The sequence below is a fragment of the Pseudochaenichthys georgianus genome, chromosome 24, assembly GCF_902827115.2.
Source record: "Pseudochaenichthys georgianus chromosome 24, fPseGeo1.2, whole genome shotgun sequence".
Classification (NCBI taxonomy): domain Eukaryota; kingdom Metazoa; phylum Chordata; class Actinopteri; order Perciformes; family Channichthyidae; genus Pseudochaenichthys; species Pseudochaenichthys georgianus.
The window spans coordinates 8,564,068-8,585,335 of NC_047526.1; the positions used below are offsets into that span (position 1 = coordinate 8,564,068).

Sequence of the window (21,268 nt, forward strand, 5' to 3'; positions counted from 1 at the left end):
AATAACAGTTATGGGAACTTCTTTCTGCATTTGTATAAATACTGGTTTTCCCTAGCTTTACTAATGGTGAGTTACGTTAACTGATATATTCTCCGTGTGGTGTTACTACTTTTACACAGAGGTGGGAGAAATACTCAGATCTTGTACTTAAGTAAAAGTACCAGAGTGTAGGCAGACTCTGTTTCAAGTAAAGGTCCTGCATTCAAAGTGTTACTCAGAAGTACACAAATATTAGCATCAAAATACACTTAAAGTACCAAAAGTAAAAGTATTATGCAGATTGGTCCACATCAGAATAATATATATGATATGTTTTATAATGATTGATCTTTAAAGTGTTCTCAAAGCTGGTAAAGGTGCAGTTAGTCTGAATGACTGTGTATACTGCAGGGTAGCTTGTGGATTTACTCCAGGTGGAACTAAAGTCTGATTTAACACTTGATTATATTTCACATCATTCATCCACATATGTAAAGTAACTGAAGGTATTAAATACATGTAGTGGGGTAAAAGTACACACACAATTTACCTCTGAATTGTAGTGGAGTAAAAGTACAAAGTAGCAACACTTTAAATGCTCGAGTAAAGTACAAGTCCCTCAAAATTGTACTTAAGTATTTCTCTAAATGTACCAGTTACTTTACACCTCTACTTTCACATTATTAAAGGATCTGAATAAGTTATCTTTTGGCCACGTGTACCCTAACCCTCAACAGCAGAGTGGCTGTAATAGTAGAAGTGTCTGTATTGAAGCCAATGGAAACACTTTAGAAGTTTGCTTAGAGGTCATTTATGTATTTGTCTTTTCTGAAAGCAACCGGTCAACATTTAAGGAAAGTGTGCTTTCCTGTATCAGTGGGAAGATAGATGGCACTTTCATCTGTGTCTGTTACACAAAAGGCTACAGCAAGCAGCTGGTTAGTAGTCAACAGACTGAAAGGCCAGCCTGGATCAACAACGTCTTATTGATATAATATCATCATTTATTTGTTGATTATATTTTGTATTATTCATCTGAATTTCGAAAGACATTTTATTTTTAAATGTAGAGGAATACAAAGTAAAATATTTGCCTTTGAATTGCTGTGAGGTATAATAGTACACAAGTATATCCATGTCATGTGTAACAAATGACTCATATACAAACCTTTATCATGTTAGCATCTGTAAGAGACTGCCCTCCAACGATTTCTCTCTCATATTATAAATTCATCCCGGAATCGTTCTCTAACTTGATATTCTGTGTCTTGTGCTCTTTGGTTCCTCTCTCTCTCTTTTTATCTGTTTCAATAGGCAACGTTATCATTTTGCCTTATTTGTTCACACCGGAATAAGTCCCTGGGGGTGGGCAAATGAAGCCGCCGACGTCACTTCTTCTTCTGCTTTGGGTTTACTGGCAGGCTGCAAACAACTTCACGGCGTATACTGCCACCCGAAGTCCCCCAACTCTGGGGACTTCGGGTGGCAGTATACTGGCTTCAGTAGAAGCTGCTGGGACTCCCAGCAGCTTCTACTGAAGCCTTCCGAGTAAATCGCCAGAATGCCGACACCTCCTCATCTCCACCGCTCCCATGTTTTATTTTGTATTGCCATAAGTTAGTCTCTCTGCGTTTCTGCGCTGGGCTAATGCTAATGCTAATAATGCTAATGTGAGGATAATAAAATGGAGGCTTCACAAAACTTTTTGGGAGTTTTACGGGGCGTGGTTTGCATTCCGCCCAGCCAATCAGACATAGGAACCTTTTTCTCCCACGAAAGCCCCTGCTCTCTAGCAGGGACGGAAAAGGGGGTGAAAAGGTTCTCATGAACTAATTTTAGTTCTGGCTCTTTTTGGTGTGAACGCAACATTTCGGAACTAAAGTGGGAAAAGTACTGCGGTGTGAACGCGCCTAATGGTATTTTATGTTTTTTAAAGCGCTTTGACTTTATACTAAACTAAAACATTTAAAATCTCCTTCTTTCTGAATTAAATGTGCCCCTCTCATTCAATTATGCCCCCCCCCCCCCCGTTTTTATTTGCATTGTTTTTTAAACTTCAGCCCGTTTCTGACAATGGACATTTTTTGAGCCGTTGTAACGTTTTGCACCTTTTGGCCACAATACATTTGACCAGGAAACCCATTCTCACTGTATAAAAGATTATTACAAGCTTCAATAATAGATGCTCATCACAGGCCCACCTCCAAAATAGAGAAAGGCACAGGTGGATTTTGCAGAGTTTGAGGTGTGCTTGTGAAACCTGCCCTTCCTCCAGTTAGCTGGCTCTTTACCATAGCTCTTTACTCATACAAAGCATGCAGAGAGGAGATGTTATCACACGTTAGTAATTCTGCTTACCAGCATTCTCACCAGCATTTACTTGACCTACATTGTTTACGATTCGTTAATGTGTAGGAGTGTTACTAGTCATTTGTTTTATACGACTGGCAAAAGTAAATCACAGTTGAGGCTGTTAGAAAGAGTTTCTTAAAGGTGTGCTGTCAACCTTGCAGGCCTCAGAGCTGAGATGTTTTTAACAAGACAAATACGTTTGTACTTCATCTCGTTTTTGTTGATAAAATGCCCTCTTCATTTTTCCCCCCTAAAGATTCAAAGATAATTCTCTGTTTTTGCTTTTAAAACACATTTTAGGCCTTAAGATAAGTAATCTGTTTTCAGCCACAACAAAAAGGTCCAAAGTTGAACATTTTCACACCCTTTTGCGAGATCAGACACATGAACGTGTAACCTAGCTCACACTTGAACATTTCACACAGCTTTTCCTATGTGCTGTGACTCCATTGTGACATAATGGGGTCAAAGCATTTATGAGAACAAAAAGGTACAACCGATCAGCAGAAGTGTTTCCATTTGTTGTTAGGGAATTATAAAAATGCATATAAACAGATAGCATCGTATCTGTAGATTACAATCAGGGACAGTCATAGTGGAAAGGCACCGCAGCACACGCCAGCGCAGCCTGCCTGCATATAAACAGAGGATGGAGACCAAGGAGAGAGAGGAGTGCTCATACTCCGCATCGAGACGACTCAATCATGCTGCTGGTGAGTGCTTTAATTCTACCGACGATCATGACATTACTTTAAGGTTTATATACTACAAAAAACGAATGAATCTTTCATAAAATATGCTCACATTTTATGAAAAATTCATGTTCAATTTGACTTTGAATTACGAAGTCTTCCTCATGTTGAGAACATGTCTTTGAGGTCAATTCAATTGTATGCAAGATGTCACATTCAGACAATATAAATAAATGAATGAGGTAAAAAAGTAAAAATATGAATAGATACAGTATATCACAATATATGTACATTAAGTCAATTACTATGTTAGAAAGTCTGCTCACCAGAGTGCTCACCATTTCCTTGACATACGTACCTTGTGTATACTGTGTTAGTGTCTAGGTGTAGTTACCATTCTTTGTTGTATATGACTAGGAAATATAAATCAAAATGGAGGCTGGATACTGTCTATAGGTCAGGCCTTAGATCCCAGATGTTTTTATAGGACATTGAAAATGAGTTTTTATTTAATGTGATTTTCTTTGATAAAATCCTCTCTGAATATTTATTTTCCTGCGTAAGTCGAAGAGTACATGCTTTTTTCCGCTTTTGCTAAAAAATATATGTTATGCCTTAAAAGTAAGAAGTAACAAACTGTTCACAGCCACATCATGTCCAGAGGTGAATATTTTGACACCTTGACAGGTTTTCTTATGGTTTTCTGAAATGTTTAAATACGCAAATCTAGGGTGGCTGAGGAATTTAGGAGAAATCTAGAGACATTATTTCAAATGACACATTTCATTACAGGTTAATAAAATAGACACTTAATTGTGTCTTTTGGTTGTTTCTTTCTGGCCTCCAGTTATGAGAGCAAATGAGCCCAAACTCTCATAACATGTTTTGATAGTTTCTTGTAATGAATTTAATTGATTTAAAAAGGAAATCCAGCGTAACAATAACACAGAGAAGGAAACGGGGCCAATGAAACATTTCTATTAGACAACCTCTGGTTTTCTCTTTTCTCCACCCTCCTCTGGATTGATCTTCAGCTGCTGTGTGTTTATCTCGCCTCCTCGTGTTCAGGTGTTGAGAGCTGTGCTGCTGCTGGGCCTGGCCTCGTTGTTGCACGCTGCCAGGAGAGACCAGGCGGTGAGCTTGAGTTTGGGGAATGGATCCAGACTGAGGCTGGTGATGGATCCCTCAGTGCAGAGTCAGCGCATCAGCACCTCCGACTCCTCCATCGCCAACATGTCTCTGTCTCCGTGGACGTACAGGTGAGGAGACGTCGCCCAAATATAAGGGCCCTTAATGACATTTTTCTTGTTGCCGAAAACCAGCAGTGCTTACACAAGACATTTCTTTGAAGGATGTTTTCTCAGAATATTTTTTTCATATCCTAAATGTTTTTCCAAATTTAAATCAATTATCCTTGGAAATGTAATAGTATTTTATGTATAAGTGTTTTTATTGTACCATATTCAAAAGAAGCCTTGAAGATGTATTTCCTTCCCCTGCAGAGACTCCTGTGTGCCCTCCCGGTGGCCTCGGAGGATCTCTCACGCTCAGTGCCTGACCTCTGGCTGTCTGAGCCTGGAGGGGGGGGGTGAGGACGCAGCTCTGGAGGCCAGACCCATCTACTACCAGGTCCTCGTCCTCCACAAGTGAGCCCCTGTCTTTGTTTTGGCCTCCGTTTTTGTTTTAATGCAAAGTTACAGAGCTGCAACTGTTCTTATGTTTAGGGAATGCAGTACGTTCATTGCGTTGGACGCGTGGTCTGACACAAAATTAAAATAACTGCTGGGCATTCAATTAAAGGCAGATTTCCCATATAAAACATGTTTTTTATTGCTGGAATTTTTATGTATGCCTACCAGTAGAAAATTAGGTACATATTACCTCATTTTTATCTTAAGAGCAATTTTCACTTCCAGCCGTTCTTGTTTGAGTTGATTTATTTGCTTTCAATCTTAATTGCTTTATTTTTTCTAAAGGTTTTTTTTTCTTGTATTGATTTTAACTTTACATTACCCTTTCCATTCTTATCTTGTGTGCCCAGGATTTTTTTTCCTTTTTTTCCTTACATTTGAATGTATTTTAAAGTTTAAATGGGTTGAAAATGTAGTGTTTTACAGAGAAGTGGGATTTACACAATCAGGAACAGGAGTTTATTTCTTTCTGGCATTTATTACTCATGTAATTGTACATTATGGGATGCTCATCTGTTCATCAGTTGGGAATAATTATTTTTGATTGTGGCTCGAAGTAGACATTTTGTATTTAAATTGATATAGTGTTCATTAGTCAATGTCAAACACAGAGACTAAACACATAAAGGATTGTCATTTTGAACAGATGTTGCATTCATTGGATTTTACTGAATGGGAACACGTTTTTTAAATGTATTAAATTGACTTTTGCTTGTTTCTTTCTTTCACTTTCTGCGATACAGTCGTATTAATGATTCAATTTAATATCTCATAATGACATCATCTGTATATTTTCACTTTTTATTATTTCCCCATCCCATTCCAGAATCCTAAGGCAAGTGCACAACCACAAAGCAGCAGGGAGGAAGAGGAGGCAGTTTGACTTCAGGCTGGAGACGGAGGTGATCACAGTGGGCTGCACCTGTGTGAGGCCCAGCGTCGTACCGCAGCGGCCATAACAGGACCCTTTGGAATCCTTTAAATAGAGTTTACAAAGACAACACAATTATGACTCTTCCACTCTCTAGTGTGAGCAAGCCTTTTAATTTAAGCCAGTGATTATAAACCGATGATTTGTGAATTGCAAAGAGTGTGTTTCTGTGCCCCCTAGTGGTGAGGAAATGCTTAATGCAGATTTCATTTGACATTTATGTCATTTTCTTATAAAAGAGGTAGTTGTGAAATATATATCGTATGCTATTAGTTTTGGGGGGTTTGGTCATTTAAATATTTTTTCTCTTTTCTCTTATATTGTTTTGTAATAACCCTGTTTTTGTTTAATTGTTCACATTATGAAACATATTTAATAAAGTTTTAAAGCCAACTGTGATGTCTAATTAGTCTCTGAAATGTAATGTATTATATATACATTTTTTTAAACAACAATATCATTCGTATTCTGTAATTTACTCAGGCGCAATTACTTTTATATCATATTTTAAAAAACACGTATTTTCTTCCAGTAAAAGTACACACTATAAATTGTTTTACTTTATATAGTAATCATTTATATTTATGCCTTGTTGTCTTGTTTTATGGATTCGACCAATTAAGCAAAGACAGTACATTTGAAAAAAGGGAACCAGTGTATATACAGTCTACTTAAAATCGTTTGTTTTAAACTTTATAGATACTAAAAGTATTATCTAGCATCTTTATTCAAATTAGAACTGTAGTTTATTATCTAACCTTTGACTTTAATTCATATTTTATTATAAAATGTAATTTCAAATATAGATTGAATTCTTATTTATCATAATATATTGGCTTGAAAAAAAAAACAACCTCTAGAAAAAATGCCTGTACGTATTGTAACCTGAAAGGCAAGACCCAGGGCAAAGAAAACCCAGTAACATGTGGTCAGTGTGTGTTTATTTGCATGCAAAACATCCACATATGATATCAATCCACGAATGATGAGAAACAATGTGTGAGTTCAGTCAAGCCGTTTTTACTGACCATGCCAAATAAATACAATCAATCCAGCCTCGAAGATAAACAGCGACACACAGTTACAGCAAGTACAAACCCCATGTCACCACTCCCCAGCTACAGTGCAAACATTTTAGACATTTCAATCAAGTCAGTATGACTCAACAACTCGAGCAAGTTTCATCGTTCTGTTTACTTTACCTTTGGAAATCATAAACTGACAATCAGAGCATATTGACACATGTCAAAACAAAGGGAGACCGCTGTAAGCCAGAACCCCCCCCCCCCAAATTCATCTTTTCAAAATCAAATTCGTCCAAATTCTGAACTGCTGTGACTCATTACTCTTTGCGATGTTATTGTTGTTTAGACTGTATATTCCTGCTGTCCTTCATGTGTGCTTTTGAGTTGTGCTTAATGAAATTAAAAGTGCAATCAGTGCTCTAAATCTAACAGTCAAATGCAAGTCACTGATCTACAACTACACTACCGTTAGAGTTTCACAAAGAGCCTGACAATACAGCAGGGCTCCCTCTGTTTCCAAGTTTTTTTTATTCCTTCTATTCCCCCTTCGCGCTGCGGAAAGAAACCAAAGCCTGATTCCTCATTTCATAATCATAAACCAAGTCGTGAGATTTACTGAGGTCTGAGACGTCCCCTGACAGCAATCCCAAAAATTGTGCAGTGAAGAATTAGCATGGCAGACCAAGGGAAATCAAATTTTATTTTTATTTCAGAAACAGCAGAAGGGTTAGGGTTGTGTGTACTGACGGGTACGTTTTTTCATTTTTTTTCATCATTCAAATTGTTACCTCTTCCTATCTTGATGCAGCTTTTATTCTTCACCAAACAGCCATTGTCGCCCCTCTTTTAAAATGTGATTTCGATGGAACCCAACCCCCCTACCCACTTTCATTTAGAAAAAGAATTTTTTTTTGGATTTCAACATCAAGCATCGGCTAAACTTTGTACAGCTTGTTCAGAATCGTTAGAGCATACATCAAATATGAAAAAGCTATCCCCTTTGTTCGAGTTGCTTTTGGGTTTCTTTCTTTCCTGAACTGTTTTGATTCCCTTGTTTTTTTTACCAACACGTAAAACTCCCGCTCTTTTTCCTTTCATCTTCTTCTCCACTCATCTATCGGCAGGCTTCCTCCTTCATCTCCTTGTTCTTCCTCACTTCCTCTGCGTGTTTGTCCTGCCAGACAAATACAGAGACATTGCAACATCAGAGTCAATAGCATGCATGAATTAGCATGCATGAATACATTAGCATTAATGAGGCAGGAACGACTGTTCATAAAACTTTGAACAGGGGAATTACTTAGACTGGGGAGAACTAACAACTATTTTCCGCCTCATATAATATTCATCATTACTGATCAAGCTTGTGTGGAACATTAAAATAGAAATGAAAACCCAGTCTAAGATACGGAAGGCACGCCTCGTTTGCACACAAAAAACCTCCAATATCAGGTCTCAAAATGAAAAGGAATGTATTTGAGAACAAATCTTTAGTTTTAGAGTTGCGAATGTGTGGATTTTTGAGTTGAGGCTCTGGACAGAGCCAACCTTGCAGTTTTCCCTATTTCCAGTCTGTTTCCATGCTAAGCTAGGTTAGCTTCCTGCTGCTGGTGGTCAAATATTGGTGACAAGTATGGAGCTAGAGCGAGGAGACCATTACCTTAGCTTAGCATAAAGATGGTTCATTGTTGTTTTTACATTTATGTCTCTGTAAATAAACACAGATTAAGAGATGTAAAAAGGTCAAGTTGTCCAGCTAAGCTTGGCTAATTGTCTCACAGCTCTGGCCTTGAGTAGTATCAATCTATTTCTGAATGAATTATGTATTATATTAACACAATGCAAATGGTTAGGTAGTCCGCAGTGTGCGAAATACGGGGGGTCCGGGGGAGCTCGACCCCCCCGATTAACACCTGAGCCCCCCTGAAAGCCTTAATGGCAAAATGTAGGGGGGTCTGAAATTATAATATGTATTTGTCACTTGCAATGGTCACTAAAATGTTTTTAAGCTTACTATGTCCAGTATTCATAATTCAAAACATTTATTCACAAATATCTTCTATGTTGGCTGTCAAAAGCAGAGCCAGCCGCCGTGACGCGGGTACGCTGCGTGACGCGGACACACATTATGCAAATTAGCCACGCCAAAGAGGAGAGAAAGACGTTACATTAGAGAGGACTACAAGAAAAGAGTAAGCTAAACCAGAGTGTTTCACTCGCGCACTTTGGGTTCACATCCAAAAAGGTGACACCACGAGATGACCAAGAGACACCCAGAGATGATGCCGATGATGCAGCAGCTAGCACAGCACTCGCTACCAGAACCGTTAGCGATTCGGGGGCTCCTGTCCCGCCCAGTCACTCCCCAGAAGGAGGTGAAGTTGAGGCAGAGCGCTCAGAAGACGCAGCAGTTGCGGAGGTAGCTGCTACTGCTAGTGACTTTCCGCCGGCTGGTTGGACAACGAAGCAGGTGGGCGAATGGAAAGACCGCAACCCCTGGCTTGACATTAAGGCTGGAAAGTTAGGATGCTTAGTGTGTAGGAAAGCAAACACATTGCTGCTAAAGGGACCGGGTTTACACCAAGAATGGATCAAGGGTGATGTTACTAGCCCTGATGCAAAACAGCTACGAAAGAAGATCTACAAACACACGGACAGCCAGGCCCACGCGAGGTCAGTGGAAATAGTACAGATGAAAGACAAAGAAACCCTCCCAAACTGTTTCATTGATGTACAGTCCGATTTACTCAAGAAAACAACTCTCGTTTAGAACAGCTTACACCGTAGCAAAGGAAAGGCTATCTTCTAAAAAGCTCAACTCCCTCATGACAATGCAGGAGCTGAATGGAGCCGAAGTTGGGAATATCCACAAATCTGACCATGCATGCGCAGAAATAATAAGTCACATTGCAAAGGAAATGCGCCGCAAGTTCGTCTCTAATGTGAAAGAAATGGATTCAAAGGTATCAATCACAATTGATGAAAGTACCGTTCACAGTCGTCCCTATCTAATCATTTACGTAAGATGTGATGTCAGTGGTAAGGGGGATGTAGATCATGTGTTCCTGGATATAGTGGAACTTACAGATGGGGTCGATGCTGAATCAATTTATAACTCAATGATGGCGAGTCTATATAAAGCTGGAATGGATGATGACTTTTTGACGACGCACCTAATAAGCATAGCCACCGATGGGGCTGCAGTGCTCACGGGAGAAGCCAGTGGGCTTGTCGTCAGGCTCAAAAACAAGTTTCCGAACGTGCAGTCTGTACACTGCCTGGCGCACAGACTAGAACTGTCAGTCAAAGATGCTCTTAAAGAAGTGGGTGGCACTAATCAGTTTGAGATATTTATTTCACATTTATACTCACTCTACAATCAGTCAACCAGGAATTCCAGATTGCTGAAAGAAGCAGCGGCCGAGCTCAACATGGAAATACTGAAAATAGGTCAACACCATCAGATGGGTCGCCAGCAGCTTTAAAACAGTAAAAGCTGTATGGAAAGATTTCCCCGCACTAGCACTCCATTTTAAAGCATCCAGTGAGAACGCATCACGTAATGATCTTGAGAGGCAAAAATACAAGGGACTTTTCAAGCACCTAACCAACTCAGGATTCGTGGACGATTTGGCTGTCATGAAAGACATCCTGCGTGAACTCCAGAGCCTGTCTCTCAAGCTGCAGAGAAGAGAAATGACACTTGTGGACTCAAATGTGTTGACCGCCATGAAGACGACCGGGGGGAGATCAACGAAGAAGGCTGAACAGGGCGTCTCATCGGGCTTTTTTAAGGACGTAGAGCTGACAGAAGGCAGGGGGGAAATAAACAAGCCTCGTTTTTATGAATCGGTGGTTGCTACTCTAACCAAGCGCTTACCGGAGTCAAGCTTGGTCCAGACGCTCAAAGCTCTTGATAAGCGCTTTTGGCCTGGAGAGCAGGAAGACTTGACTTTGTTTGGCGAACAAGAAGTGCACCGTCTGGCTAAATCGCTCGGAGAACCAGCCGGGGAGGCCGTGGAGCAGTTTAGAGACTGGAAATTGCAGGGCACTCCACCGGGCAAAACACTGGAACGGCTATGCATAGCAAGTCGCACTTACCTCCCCACGTCTGCTGAGTGCGAGAGAGGCTTTTCCGCCGTGAATAACATCGACAACCAGAGCCGCAACAGGTTGCGCGAGGAGAGCCTGTCTTCGCTTCTGTTTGTGGACCTAAACGGACCCCCTTTGGACAAATTTGACCCAGTGCCGTTCGTGAAAAGCTGGATCAAAGCAGGACATTGTCTCTTCTTCTTGGAAACCAGGACGGCAACGAGAAGAAGTCGAGCCAAGGCATCTTTGGTCTATTCTCACTTAAGGTAAAAGACTATTTTTTCGATCTTTGCTGTGCATAAGATGAGCGTGTGCGTATGTCCTGTGTGGATTCCGGGGTTAAGAATAGCATAATTAGCCTTGGCGTTCAAGTTAGTGTGTGTGTGTGTGTGTGTGTGCGTATGTGTGTGTGTTTGTGTGCAGGCCCGCACCTCCCTACACGCAGATCACGCAGACTGTGTGTGTGTGTGTGTGTGTGTGTGTGTGTGTGTGTGTGTGTGTGTGTGTGTGTGTGTGCGTGTGTGTGTGTTTGTGTGCAGGCCCGCACCTCCCTACACGCAGATCACGCAGACTGTGTGTGTGTGTGTGTGTGTGTGTGTATGTGTGTGTGTGTGTTTGTGTGCAGGCCCGCACCTCCCTACATGCAGATCACGCAGACTGTGTGTGTGTGTGTGTGTGTGTGTGTGTGTGTGTGTGTGTGTGTGTGTGTGTGTGTGCGTGCAGGCCCGCCCCTCCCTACACGCAGAGCACGCAGACTGTGTGTGTGTGTGTGTCTGTCTGAGACCAGCTGTGCTCCCATTTCCTCGCATAGAATCGAAAACAGATGGCTCTTTAACGGTCGCGTATTCATTCATATGAACGTTAGAATATATAATAATTTGACAGCGCCCGGTTGAGAAACGCTGCTACTACTGATTGTCTTGGATTGCATCCATGAAATATTGCATAGGCCTACTGCATATTGAGAAGTCTTCGACCGGTATATTGCGCAATAAACGGGAGATGGGGACCCCCCGATTATTGACGGGTATTTCGCAAACTGGTAGTCCGATTTAGAAATGTAAAAAGGAAATACTTTTTATTTAAGAGACAGTTAACTACCTTTGTCCTCTGTCCAGTTTGTATGCTAAGCTAGGCTAATTGTCTCAGAGCTCTAGCTTTGGGTAGTATCAATCTTCTCATCTAACTTTTCGTTTTTAGGCTGTGACATTATTTTTAAAGGAACATTTCATTTCATTTCAAACCTTTATTTATCCAGATTGTCCCTTGAGATCATAGATCTCTTTTTCAAGGGAGACCTGCAGCAATTAGGTTCCACATGAAACATAAAACAAAAACAGTTTCGACATAGGCCTATTGGGAAATAAATGTTTTCACTTTCTTAGAAGATAGTTAAAAGCGAAGATTGTACCACTGTCATCTAACTGTTTTATAGGGTGGTAATAAGCATATTTCTCAAATGATGGAGCCTTTCCTTTAATAATACATAAATTACAGTGCACAATAGATCAAGTTTGGCCCTAGCATGAAACATTTGACTTTCTCCACTGAAAATGACTTCATCATAATGTTGGATTCCAAGAGGGGGGATCACACAAGTTGAACTCCCTGGAATGAGGACTGGGTTACTGGATACCATACATTTAACTGAAAAAAACACACTAACCAAACAGCAAGAGTTTCCAGGAAACAAAAGATTGCAAAACTTGATCCGTCTGTGTCTATGATTCATTTCTTCCATATCCCTGCTGTGCTAGGTCCTGACTGATTACAAAAAATACTGAGTACAAAAGTCCATAAATTAATCATCTGTTTAGTTATGCATGAGAAGAAGAAATATGGAACACCAAAACCGTTCATGACTATTAATACCATCCAACAATGGTTGTGAATGATCGTACCTTCTCCTGCAGCCTCTCCAGCATGGCGGCCAGCAGGGCCTCCCTGTTCTCCTTGTTGGCCTCCATCTTCTGCTCAAGCTTCTCCTTGACGTTCTTGATGAAGTTGTTGTTCTCCTCGAAGGCCTTCTGGATCACCCCGCGCTCGTGCTCTCTCTTCTCCGCCAGGTGCTTCAGCAGCTCAGCCTCCTGGCACTAGAGGGAGATAGAGAGCACAGAGGGTAAATCAACTTTAACTGCAGATGCAGATATTTAACAGATATCCTAACCCTAAAAGTGCTTCTTCTTTGAGTGGCACAGATGATTGCTCTAAAGTTAGTCTTACAAACAAAAAAGTAATTGACATTATTGCTGACTGTATATGCATTTTAAACAGCAAGGTTCCTTTAAAATGGCATGTTGTTAAACTTGCCCCCCTTTTACTTCAATTCATCAACTTGGTAACACAGAGAGCGTAATTGATTGACAAATGTTTATTTTGTAGGTAACAGGTAAACAGTTAGCACTTAAACACACAGTTCGTCTGCATCCTCAGGATTGTGTAAGTGTAAATAAGTTACATCACCTTTTTCAAACTAAGCCCTGTCCACTGTGACAAACCATGCAAAATAGTGCGTTGTAAAAAAGAAAAACTGAAATGTCCAATAAAAGAACCAAAACTGTTTATCTGGGCAGAATATGGTGTTTTTATATTGAACTCCATTACTTACAGTCAGAAGCTGATAAGAGGCTGAGAATGATGATTATAAACGGAAATGTGTGATGTTGCAGGTGTGTGTGACCGCTTTGTTTTGCAGGACACATTCTCTTAGCCAGCTAATTTCCCTCTCCCCTCCTCCCCCGTCTCCCCCTGTCCTCTTAGCCTGATGAAGATGATCTTTTGTGAGTGTGTCCTTTCATGATTGCCCTTGTACTTTCATGTCCCCCTTTTCATCTTCCCTCCGCTTGTGTATCCTCCCTTCTTTCGCATCAACTCCAACACTCCCTCCCTCTTTCCTTTCATCCATTTCCACCCTATTTCCTCCCGAGTTGATAAATCAAGCTGCCCACAAAGAGCGTTGTCAGATGTTTGAAAGAGCTACAAATAGCTAGGGTTAGGGTTACAGCTTAGGGTTAGGATCTGTCCAGTTGGATGATACAAACATCCAACCCCACCTCTTCTCAACTCCCCTCACCTTTCGCCTCTCCTCGGCAGCCTCCAGTTTCTTCTGGATCTCCTCCAGAGACGGGTCTCGGCGCTGTGGCATGGAGGTGTTGAGCTCTGGCACTCCGTCAAAGGACGGGGGCTTGAGGATGACCTCGAAGGCCTGGCCAGATGTCCTCTTGTTCAGCTCAATCACCTCCACGTCTTTGATGACGCGCCAGCCCAGGTCCACCGCATCTGTGGTGTTGGGTTTTGGCCATGTTTAGATAATATAATAATAATAAGATAGAATAACACTGTTACACACCATCCATCCTTCCATTCTACACGGTTCTGCGTGGGAATTATAGTTTGTTCTTTTACCAAAATGACTAGTGCCTCCATTCGTGCAAGAGTGACTTCTCTTTACCTTCTGCCTTGTATGTAGGTTTGTCTGCAGTCTGCGGGTTGAGGCAGGCACAGAACAGAGACACCAGGGGGAGCTCTTTGACCTTCTCTTTGTAGGCTGTGGACACACACACACACACACACACACACACACACACACACACACACACACACACACACACACACACACACACACACACACACACACACACACACACACACACACACACACACACACACACACACACACACACACACACACACACACACACACACACACACACACACACACACACACACACACACACACACACACACACACACACACACACACACACTGTTAGGCTTGACATTGTGTTGACTGACTGAATGATGGTGCAATTCTCCTTTTCAATGACGGTGACACGTCATTCTTATTATGTTATCATCGCTGTCACAACACTGACAAGATACATGGTTCACATAATAAACGTCGCACAATGGAATCATAGTGCAGCATATACAGTAAAGGGAAAGGGGAGCAGTGACTTTGTGCTGAGGCTGCATTTACCTGCCAGAGTCATCTTCTCGCTGTGTATGTAACTCTCCAGTGATGCTGAAGATCCTTCTCAGTCTGCCAGAGAGGGACACGAAGAGGCCGAGGGGAATAAAGCAGCAATTAAAGGTCACATCATGAATGTGAGAAGCAGTGGCTAAGGACAGATGCCAAACCGCAAGCTGCATAGCGCTTGTTTTAGCACCTCCTATTAAGGTTTAATTCGACCAATCAGAGAACATCAGAGGGTCATGTTGCCAAGTTTGAATACCATGACATACTGGGGACATTAAAGCAGGGAAGTACATTTTAACTAATCATATACAAAATATTATCAAACACAATATCATAGGGCTTTTTTCTGAGGTCCTCATCAGATATCTATGATTTCTGCATGTGAACCAAAAAAAACAATCCCTCCAAAAGATTAAAACAAGAAAGGTCGACACATGCCCCTTTCAGACCAAGAGTTCCAGGGCCGGTTCGGAGCTAGAGCCTGATAAGCACCGTTTTTTCCTGTTCACACCGCAGCGGAGCCGGCTCTGAGCACCAACAAATGGTCAGTCTAGAAGCAAGAACCGCATACGTCACGTTTACGTCGGAGGAGGGCGAAATTAACCTGAGCTAACAGTTTATGGCGAGTACGGCAAATAAAAGTTGTAACAAGCAGTAGCGCTGAGCAAAGTGACTAGAACGCAACCACACACTTATAAAGTCAGGCAACACTAACCAGGCTTCGTGTGACTCTGTTTATTTGTACCTTACTTCCATCCGTTCGCTGTTACTGATCATTGTGGAGGGGGCAGACGTTTTGTTTTGTATTATAGCAGCTATCGGATGGAATTAATACAAGGGCTGCACAGGTTGTCGTGTCCGACTATCACAAGTAGAATCATAATGAAAAATATGCCGGTAAAATGTGCCTGTAGAAAACGGCTTATGCCACAATAGGATAGCAACAACAAGTAGTCAAGATAGTTAGTTTAGCTTCGGTTGCTATGCTAACATCACCCGTTTTATACCAGAGAAACTTTCATAACAGCGTTGTGATGCCAAACAGCGTCAATTCAGACTGACACACATTCACTTAAGGGGAACTGGGGATATGCATCAGCTGCTTGTGTGACAGTCGGACAGTGAATACTTTACAGCAGCCGCTGCCGTGTGAGCTAACCCGGAGCTAACGGGAGAATAATCTCCGGTGGAAGAGCAGCCAGCACTGCAGCGGTCGGTAAATGCCGGTGAAACACATTAATAAACAATAAACCACGGCACTCTGGAGAAAAGTGTAAGGTTGGAGAAGTCGTTATTTAATATAATCTGGCTTCGTGTGATTAAAAGCAACACGATCATCGACCCGACGCCGTCCCCCGTTGTTGTTGTGAGCGGCGCCGTTGGGGAGAAAATCAGCTACGTAAACGGTGACGTCATGACGCAGCAGCGGCAGCACCAGTCTGGCTCTGGGCGGTGTGAACAAAACGGGGGCTGAAAAGAAAAACCGGTTCCGAACCAGAAGAGCACTAGCACGGAGCTAGAACGGGAACCGCGTTGGTGTGAAAGGGGCAACAAAGGCACTTTAAAATCTCATTCAGTGAAAAATTGCATTCTTGTCTACACAACACACCAGTGATCAGGAATGCTATGTCCAATCTTATATCAGTCATTTATTTTGTCTTTTGCTTCCCATCAAGACATGTGAATATATTCAGGTTTTTAAAAACAAACATTTAAAAACACGTCCCTTCTCACGCATTGAACAATTCAGAATCTATCCAAATGCAAATATTGTATATTTCAAAATGTTACTGTAAATACTAAAAGATGTCTTCTACTTCAGTTTTCATCCACATTTTGTGATAATCCGAAATAATGTGCATTTACTAGCACTACTGTAATGTGTTATCAGCTGCCAATAAACTGTTACAGAAGAAGAGGTGCCAAGATGGCATACAGAGTGCCGTTCTTTCCTAAACATTTGTTTGAACATGTAGAAAATGTGATTAAACAGCAGCTTGAGTGACATACCACATGCTTAATGTGCTTCATAAATTGTTAGCTAAGGTCGCAAAAGTTGACATTACAATTGTTGCAGTTTAGTTTTATAAACACACCTACTAAGTGTGAATTGGAATTTGTTGGTGTACTTTTGAGTGTTCCAAACCCATGTTTCTTTTATGCACAATTTGAAACAAGGCATAAAGACAGGGAAATGGAACGACACTAAAGGCTGTGTGTCCACTGCATGGTAGGCTTAGCTGTATTCAACATGACTCAGCGTTTTTTTTATCGCCTTGAGCTGTGGAAGTTGTGAAAAGTACCTGTCACGAAGTATACAGTATATTGGTTGATGTTTAATTAGGCTAGCTCAGGCAAAAGTAGAAGGTGAAGTTAAAACGCTAGAGACCACTGATAGGTTAATGAAAATTGTCACGGTGTACTGTGGTGGCCCATTTAAATGGCCACACTGCCATCAATAGCAACCACATTGTTTTATTTAGTTGTAGGGTCCCACTGTCTGAAAAAGTGCAGTTGACACTTTCACAGATCAGACCATGATGGGTTACAGAACTACTTGTGATGGCACAACATCCTGCATGTATGGACACACCTTATTCCTGGCTCTTAGTGTTGCAGTGAGTCACAGCTGGGACACAAGTGGAGGAAACATCAGTCATTAAAAAAAGCAGGAGGAAAATATTAATAACAAGCGCAACATCAACCATGACATCAGCCTGTTTCACCACCTGCTGGAAATGTAAACCTGAGCAGATGTGCCTCTGTGACCGTGGCCTGTTAATCATTTCAAACCACACTCATTAGTTTTCATTCAAGAGTCCCTCAATTGAATTAATTCAAACAGATATCGAGTCAAACTGAATGACACATTACACTTGAATATCTGTTGTCTGCTAATTGGATCATATTATTATGTGAGAATCCAGCAGTGCCTACAATGATGACCTTTTCACAGATAAGTGCACACACTCATTAAGATTAGCTTTTCAATGCTGGTGTTCAGCATCATAAGCACACTCATCATGTGGACACCCTCCAGAGTCAGGTGTTAGAGCAAACAGGCTGTGGAGTCATACAGCAGTTTGAACATATTTCCACCACAGGGTTAGACATCCCAATGGTTCCTGATGTGGGCCCAATTAAATGTATCATCTGTCTGCCAGAAATATCCCGCCTGCTTTCAACTACTCTCCCCTTCAAAGATAGGGTTTACATAGATCATCATCTGAGCTAGGACCCACTTAGAGAGGAGTACGCGCTGGAAGGCAGAATGCAATACAAGCAGGAAATACACTTTGTCTGTGTTAGTCTTGTTGTCCAACATATAGGAATATTTCCTCTTAAATAAAATGTTGTTGGGCTAAAGAAAATGTAATGGCAAAAATGAAACTTAAAGGTAAAATGTCGACAGCATTCATGTTGCTAGAAGGTGAGTAGCCTGTGTTTACTTGGCTCTCAAGACCATGGCTGGGTTAAAGGGATTGTTGGACAATCTTCATTATGTGCTTCTTTAATCTTTAGTCACAAACCGTAACAATTATGAACAACAGTTTTTGCAATCTGGGCAATATCTCTGCTTGTTAATGTGCACCTTTTATCGTATCCACTATCCACAATACGCCAGGAAGTAGCTCCTGCAGTTCACCAAGGGGTAGGCGTTATAGCACACCATTTCCAATAAAACAATTAACAAACAAGATACAACATGTTCATTTTGTTTAAGTTGGTGTAGCCTATGTTTGAACCTTGGAAGGAGCTATGCTAACTTTGGCTTTGACTATTAATGCTAAGCTAATCCTTGCTCCAGCGTTAAAGCTGACCCCACTTCTAAGCCTATCAGAAAGACCTCTTTACAGGAGACGTTGCAGGATTGGTATCAATCTTTACATGTAACTCTCATCTCAAACAAATGCTTACAACTTGGAACATTAGCTTAGCTAACTAGCTAGCTACCTAGTACCTACCCAGATAACGTAATCTGTCAGGTCTGTCTGTTTGTGTGTGTCTGCATTTTAAGCAGTTGTTTAGCATGTGACATGCCTGGAGCTTCAGAGAGTGACATCAGATTACTAATGAGACAACCAAAGACAGAGAGAAGTCTAATTTCAGTGTGGAGCACATGCTCACCTGCCCAATCTGACATGGCTCCCTGTGGGACTTAAAAGTCAAGGACACCCACATGGGCATGTAGACACACTGAACATAAATGTTTGCCACACACAACGCACGCACATACACACACACACGCACGCACGCACGCACACACACACACACACACACACACACACAGCTGCTTCTTATCTAATGAAACCACTGAGGCAGCAAATCAATGGATGCTCTGCTTCCTGCAGGAGGAGTGCTCTATGTCATGTGTGTCAATGCAGAGGGAGAACAACTTGTAACTTGTTGGTCTTGGTGCACTGGGACATTTGGCTCAACAATGATTTGAATTTATCTTGTGATAATCATGGAATTGTCATCCCAAAAGATCACCACCTTCTGAAGGTAATATTTCTCTTTCTCTGCAATTTGGTCTAATATATAATAATATCTACAGTTTGTGAGAACAGGAAATAATTCCATTTCTCTTTGGTGGCTGTGACACATTTGCAAATAGACATGTTCGACTCACATCCATCACACTGTGAGCAAAATGGGAAAAAATAAAAGCTGGAAGCAGCAGACATGCCGATTCGTTTTGGCATGGAGTTCAACTTTGGTGACTGTCAGGTGTACATATTGTTAGATGAGAATAGTGATACATATCTTGTGGCTTCATGCTCAATATGAAGCTATAGCAGTCAGTTAGCTTCTCTTATCTCAGGTTAGCTTAGCACATAGACTGGAAGTAAGGGGAAACAGCTAGCCTGGCTTGGTCAGAAGGCCAACATCTGCCAACCAGTACCTCGTTAGCTCACACATTACCTTGCTGTACATCATATGGTTGTGGTCAATAAATGAAATCTCTTTAAAAACAAAACTATTTTGGCATTGTTTCCAGAAAAATACCACATTTTGTAAAAGGGACTTAAACTTCAACATATTATCAACCTTGCGGTAGTTTTATTTTTTACTTGAAAATAATTCTGAAAATATATCAATTTATTCTCTTCAAATGTTCAGCACATTGATACTTTTACTGTTCCAGATTAACCCTGAGTTTTTTCTTCACGATTGACTGTTTCCATGGGTACAGTCCTTGATGTACCTGTATACACATATTCGCATGAATCCTGAACATCATCTTATGGCACCTGTGATCATTTCTAATAAGAGTCTAATAATACATTTCTTATAGGAGGAGCAGTTAAACAGACTTCAACTTCACACCATACTTCCAATACAGCATACCATTTGTATCAAGGCAATATCAACATGTGTTAACACCCAGCTACATCTGGCATCTTTACGAGCCAATTTCATTTGGGTTGGATGGCTGGTTTTACAGAGATTGCTTTTATAAATGGTTGTCTCCCCATCTTTTGTAAGACCAGCAGAATACACAGCACGAAAACACATAGCAACTCAATTCCCTCTTCTTATACATGTCTCTCTCCCCTTTCCAAAAGCAGACACAAAGCTGTGTCTGCACATATGGAGGATCAATAATAAATGACACCCGTTATATACAGTTTGCGGGTACACCGAGTTCTCTCCCTTTGCCTCCTTCAGCAGGTGCAGTGCATCATCACCCTCGCCCCTTTACGCCCTTCACATACACACAGTCACAAACACACACAACGACGTGCCTTCAGTCTTGCAATAAAACACAACACAACAGAAATGTAATGCAGGTATGTGTGTTTTTGTAATGCAGACTTACCCCCCTCTGTCCCTTTCTCTTTGCTGCTGCTGATGGACCGGTGACTACGGTTACCCCCGTCTGGCTGCACGGATACAGGCGCCGGGCAACAGCCTCAGCGCTGCCTCCATGACATCACCTTGGAGACGTCTTATTGGCCCAAGCCACTGCCAGCATCCAAGGCTCTCAGCCAATTAGAGCGGAGTGCAAGGATGAGGGGGGGGGGGAGGACCGTCAGCTCTTTGTGTTGTACTGCAGGGTGGGTGGAGGAATCACTGTTTTATTATGTGGTGCAGGAGTGTGTGCGTGTGTGTGTGTGTGTGTGTGTGTGTGTGCGTGTGTGTGTGTGTGTGTGTGTGTGTGTGTGTGTGTGTGTGTGTGTGCATGCATGTGTGTGTCTGAATGTATATTATGCATGATGTTGAGTTGAGGGAAGTAGTGTGAGAAATTGGTGAAGATTGGTAGTGTGCATCTCAGCAGGGGGCGCAGCTAGGAGGCACGCAGGACACTACATTATTTAGATCCTAAGGGTAGTGTAGAGAACAAGCAAAACACATTTTGTATTGTGAAGCTCATGCAGTTCATTTTATTCAATATTTGCTATTTTTGTTGTGAGCACAAATACAAATGTGTGACTTCGGCAGGCTTCAAAAACATTCAAACATTATATATCTTGTAGTGAGAGCAGTTGTGTAAAAGGGATTACCCTGAGCAATATACATAT

The 21,268-nt window shown here is 41.5% G+C and overlaps 2 protein-coding genes across 2 annotated transcripts; one reads left to right on the top strand and one right to left on the bottom strand.

Annotated features, from left to right (window-relative positions):
* The first annotated feature begins 2,981 nt into the window (after positions 1–2,981).
* On the top strand, positions 2,982–5,880 carry LOC117439440 (interleukin-17F-like). The gene is made up of 4 exons (XM_034075319.2): positions 2,982–3,044; positions 4,092–4,282; positions 4,526–4,669; positions 5,541–5,880. The coding sequence occupies exons 1-4, from the start codon at positions 3,036–3,038 to the stop codon at positions 5,671–5,673; spliced, it is 477 nt and encodes a 158-aa protein (XP_033931210.1). The 5' UTR covers positions 2,982–3,035; the 3' UTR covers positions 5,674–5,880.
* Positions 5,881–6,649: 769 nt separating this feature from the next.
* stmn4 (stathmin-like 4) lies at positions 6,650–20,674 on the bottom strand. The gene is made up of 6 exons (XM_034076658.1): positions 20,566–20,674; positions 14,742–14,804; positions 14,214–14,309; positions 13,836–14,041; positions 12,664–12,855; positions 6,650–7,844 (listed from the first exon to the last, which is right to left on the bottom strand). Exons 2-6 carry the CDS (start codon positions 14,752–14,754, stop codon positions 7,785–7,787), a joined length of 567 nt encoding a protein of 188 aa, XP_033932549.1. The 5' UTR covers positions 14,755–14,804; positions 20,566–20,674; the 3' UTR covers positions 6,650–7,784.
* Positions 20,675–21,268: the final 594 nt, after the last annotated feature.

Coding starts and splice junctions, on each gene's coding strand:
- stmn4 (XM_034076658.1), bottom strand. Junction 12,856..13,835: donor CTGCCGAGGAGAGGCGAAAG/GTGAGGGGAGTT, acceptor ATCTCCCTCTAG/TGCCAGGAGGCTGAGCTGCT. Junction 7,845..12,663: donor TGGAGAGGCTGCAGGAGAAG/GTACGATCATTC, acceptor TTTGTCTGGCAG/GACAAACACGCAGAGGAAGT.
- LOC117439440 (XM_034075319.2), top strand. Junction 4,283..4,525: donor CTGTCTCCGTGGACGTACAG/GTGAGGAGACGT, acceptor CTTCCCCTGCAG/AGACTCCTGTGTGCCCTCCC. Junction 4,670..5,540: donor CAGGTCCTCGTCCTCCACAA/GTGAGCCCCTGT, acceptor ATCCCATTCCAG/AATCCTAAGGCAAGTGCACA.